Here is a 4671-nt window from a genome sequence, read left to right on the forward strand (position 1 = left end):
GGGGAGAAAAAAAAAAACCTCCCCAAATTAATGGGAAAGGAGGCTGAAAGAATGTGCCCAAATCAACAATAATTATGGCTGGACAGAAAGAACAGATTTCTCAGAGGTGCAGCGTGTTCTGCCCGGTTTCATTCAAGTTAAAACACGATGCTGTTAGACCGCAGCCTGGTGACTCAGATTACCAGCTCCTGGTGGCTGTGGATAACTTGTTGCACAATAAAGCAAAGTCACAGGAATCTGTGCTTTCAGTTGTTTATTTTCCTTAACAAGGAATGTTCTGGACAAACGTTTCCTTCCTCGGGAGGATTTTGTGGTTCAACTCTTAACAGTATGGCTTTAATTAATCTGATATATGCCACGAGATCAAAAAAGACAACAGACACAATTTATACAAACAGATCCAAAAATGGTCAATTTGTCTTTGCACGGACTGATTTGGCAAGATCCTGTCACAGCACATTACGACCTGCCTAAAGCGGCCGTAAAACACACAATCTGCAGCCGTGAGAACAATCATAATTCACAAATCACAACACACGTCCACAGGATGTATTCGAAGTAAAAAATAAATCCTGGAAAAATGCACACAGGATAACAAGTATTTGGAAACACAGATAAAGATGTTGGTGTGATTACACCCTGAAAGAGAAACCAAAGGATCAGATTTTAGTGAGGTTCGCTGGGCCTGAAACTCACGCAGGTCGGACGGGAACGTTTTCAAATGCAGGCAGACCAGGAAAACATCCACCGGGCCAACGCACACCTCCCTCTTAGAAAGAAAGATTAGTTTGCACAGTATGCATGTTTCAGGAGTCCTCCCAGTCTGCGATGGTGCCCCCCATGTTCCTTATAGTTGCATATCTGGATGTCGAATCATTATTTTGTCCCATAAAGAGCCAACGATTTAGCCGAGCAAGCCTAATATTGCCTTTTTACATCATTTGAGAACTCTTCAAATACACGAAAACAGTCTTGAGTTTTGTTTTTTGGTTGTTTTTTTTTAAGTCTCTGGTCCCTGGAAATTAGGAAAAACAGTAAAATTCCCACAAAACTACAGTGTCTATTAATCAGGTCTTGAACCAAATCACATATATACACAAACATATATGCATGTGTGTGACTGAGCCTCACCTGAACCTGAACACCTGCACTGGGGAGGCCCACCTCAACTTTAAAAACCTCTAACAGATATTAATATCAATGCTTTATTGAATCAATCTTTACATTTTTGTGCAAATCCTTCCGCTGGAGTCCCCTGAAACTCGCACACGACAGAAAGCAATCCACAGCTTATCTCCGGGACACGTGAGAAGGCTGGAATGAGAACAAGCTGCTGTGGTTCTGTAGTGTAAAAACAGTTTCCTCTGCAGTAGCAACAGAGCTGGGTGGAGGCAGGGCTGGGGGGGGGGGGGGGGGGGCTGCAGGAGGGAAAAGGTAGCCATCAGTAGTACGTCAGCCCTGCAGAGCTCAGCCGGGGTGCTCCTCAGAACGGGGAGAGGCTGGGAACTTTGATGTTGATGTCTCCGATGTTGATGTTTCGGGGAATCTCAGGCAGGTTCATGTTCTTCACGGCGGAGACGGCGCGAGCGGGGGCCGCCGACAGACCACCCTGCCCACACAGAACACAGAGGAGAACTTTACAGCGGCTGCGTGCGGTCATAGCGTCCCTCAAGTGACCGCGATGCCGTTAGTTTACATGTTTGGGTATAAATATTCTTTACTTGTGCGGCACAGTTATTCAAACTACATCAAATCACAAGAAGGAGCAGTATTTCTTGAAGGCTAAAAATGCGTCAAAGTCCGATGTTGAATTAAACATTGCGGTGCTGCAGACACGTTCTGCCTACACATCTACACTTAAACTCTTTGTTTGTTGTTTACTGATAAGTCCCCCCCCCCCCCCCCCCCCCAACAGAAAGACATCGTTCGTTCAAGCAGGCGCAGCTATTTTTAGAGTGTAAAGAAAAAACTCTGTCTTAAGCTGTCAGAAATGTGAAGATTCAGGTTGGGGAAATATTCCCTTTCTGGCCAAAAGGTCGTTAGATAAAAGTGAATGCAACAGAGGGATATTAGCTTGGCATCAGGACGGGAAGCAAATGGAAACTGCTACCAGCTGTAGAGTCTAACATTTCTCTCCAAGACTAGAAAACAAATGTAAGAAAGGCAGCAATGGCCTCATCCAGCGGTCTGCCACAGAGCCTCGCCTCACATCTCAGCTCAATGCGATTCCCTTTAACAGCTTATTCTCAATATTCAGAGACACTCTGGGCGCCTCTGAAATATTACATCTATATTCATTTCAGTCACTCCGCATATGCCTCTGTCCAAAGCTCCTCACAATCACGCATTTTGTCAACATGTTCATCAGACACAACTTTTCCACTGTAGCAACATGGAAAAACACAAATACATTACCAAGTGACAAAAACAACAATGAGTCAGTCTGATAATCAGACTGAAATGTTACTTTGTTGCACTTCATTCATTAAGTTTGACACTGTGCTTACGTTAGCCTCTTTTCTTGCCGGGAAAGAGGGTTATTTTGTTTTGCCTGATACAATCAGTCCCGCATCATTTCTAGCCGACACTGAAAAATTGACAGTTCTGAGAATTCAACTTCAATCCGTTACACCAACCCAACAAATGGGGATATTTACAACCTGCAGCTGCATCCCATTCCCACTCGATAGCAATCAGCGGCTGCTCGCTAGCATAGACATTAAAAAATAACAAATTATGAAGTAGTAATGAGATTAATAAACTAATCAAGAGAATCGACTACCGTCTGCGCCTGTCTGATTGGCTGATATTGATGACGGATGTGTGGTGCATCATGACCAGGAGCAGAGGGCTGCGGTGACCATGTTGGTATCTTTGTAGGCTCCTACTACTGCACCTTTGGCTCAACAGTGATTAAATGCTTAGTTACCAGAGACAATGGGAGGCAGCAGCACAGCACTGTGGGTTGTTTTTGTCCATCACATATTAAAATAATTCATATCTCTTTGACGGTGTCATTAAACTGATCAATATGCAGTCAGTAAAGCTGAAAGTGTCAGCGGAAAAATAATAAGCAGCAGCAGTGGGCCTGCTTAAAATCTCCTTGGAAAACTATTTGGAAAATCCTGAGACAAAATATCTGCCACGCAGCTGGAGCTGGTGTAGCGCTACAAAAGAGCCGCCAGCGCTGCGATGCACCGCCTACGTGCCCAGTGAACTCCAAGTGGATGACGTCAGAAAATCCCAGCATGCTCTGTGAATGTGGGCGTGACAGTCTGACCTCTGACTTCTCCATGCGGTTCTGCACCTCCACCTGAGCCACGATCTCGTTCATATTGGTCTCCAGCACCATGCCTCCCATCACCACCTCCTGCAAGATATAATGGACCTGCAAACACAGCGGAATGCAACAGTTGATAAATAGTAACACTGCAGTCATTAAACACAACATTGTGCGCCTGCTGCGACTTCATACTCAGAAGCCAAACGCAACAGAAAAATGTGAATGTGTGTCAAATAGGAAGTAGACCGAAGAAGTGAATGACACATCACTCACTAGTTGCTCCTAATAGCAGCCAGATGTCTCTGTTTGTATGAAGCCCAGACCTTTGCAGTCCTGCTTCAGTTAGCAGCTCGGCTCGTCGGTTTCTCTATATTCGTAGGGCGACGCTGGAAAGTCCAACAGTATCTTGCTTACTCGCAGCTTGTTAGGATACACAATTTCACTTTTATAATTTTTACCCTCACTTCCACGTTTAGTTGAGGGTAGAAAACATGTCTGGGAGCACCTGTGTCTTTAATTATAACCTCACTAGGAGGTGGAAAAACTGGACAAAAAAACAACAACATTCCTGGCATGGCTTTGACAGCTGTAGAGTAGAGTAATCCAGAAAACTACAATCCCAAACTTCCTGATATCATTAATACTTTCATGATCGTGAAGGTGCACTAAATATAAACCATATTAATCCTGTACATGTCCACGGGAGAGTGGTTTGTTTTCAAAAGAACCATCTCTACTTATCAAGCCCACACATGAACTATGAATTACAATTCTTGAATCTTCTGTGGGTCTTTGTTGTCCGGGCAACACAGCTTTCGGAGAGTAAAGGCTTTCCTCTCTTGCACAAATATTTCCACGTTTCATCTTGCGAACATTCCGAAGACCAAAACCGCATCACCGCATGACGTCAATTTCCTGCTGGGAAAATTCAATCAAGATGGTTGGAGATGTGTCTGATTGGTAGCAAGTAACACTTCCAGCCAGGGAGAGAGGAGGAGGAGGAGGCCTCGCTGTACCTGAGGAGCTCCCTTCTAAAAAGAAACTGACATAGACCTCGAAAAACTGCAAACGCATCATGGAGCACTTGTGTTTTTCATCATGTCCTTGAAATGTTCACATGCTCAGCCCAGTTTGTTATGTAAAACTGAGAAAATCTGCACAGACCTCAAACCAATCAAAGCAGTGCGTGATCCGATCTATCATGGCGGTGGGAAAAGAAAAAGATCCACAGCAGACCCGCTGTTCAGAGGAGTCACACACATGCCTACACTGAACATCCCCCCGGGGTCACGGTCAGGAATTCCATCAGCGGAACGTAAACCCGGAGGGCCACCTGGGCTCAGAGATGTTGGATTTTTACAAATTAGACAAGGGTCGCGGGGGGTGGA

At 44.8% G+C, this 4671-nt stretch overlaps 1 protein-coding gene across 2 annotated transcripts in view; it reads right to left on the bottom strand.

Moving 5' to 3' along the window:
* Positions 1-238: 238 nt before the first annotated feature.
* ap3s2 (adaptor related protein complex 3 subunit sigma 2) overlaps positions 239-4671 on the bottom strand; it is a 7416-nt gene continuing 2983 nt past the window's right edge. For both annotated transcript variants that reach the window (XM_086190127.1, XM_086190137.1), the window contains exons 5-6: positions 3281-3388; positions 239-1609 (exon numbers count right to left, since the gene is read on the bottom strand). In XM_086190127.1, the coding sequence (XP_086046253.1) occupies positions 1484-1609; positions 3281-3388 (234 nt within the window). In that variant the 3' untranslated portion in view covers positions 239-1483. The remainder of the gene's footprint in view (positions 1610-3280; positions 3389-4671) is intronic.

The sequence above is a fragment of the Aulostomus chinensis genome, chromosome 2 (assembly GCF_037954235.1).
Source record: "Aulostomus chinensis isolate RoL2024-O1b breed Wild chromosome 2, RoL_Achi_v1.0, whole genome shotgun sequence".
Classification (NCBI taxonomy): Eukaryota; Metazoa; Chordata; class Actinopteri; order Syngnathiformes; family Aulostomidae; genus Aulostomus; species Aulostomus chinensis.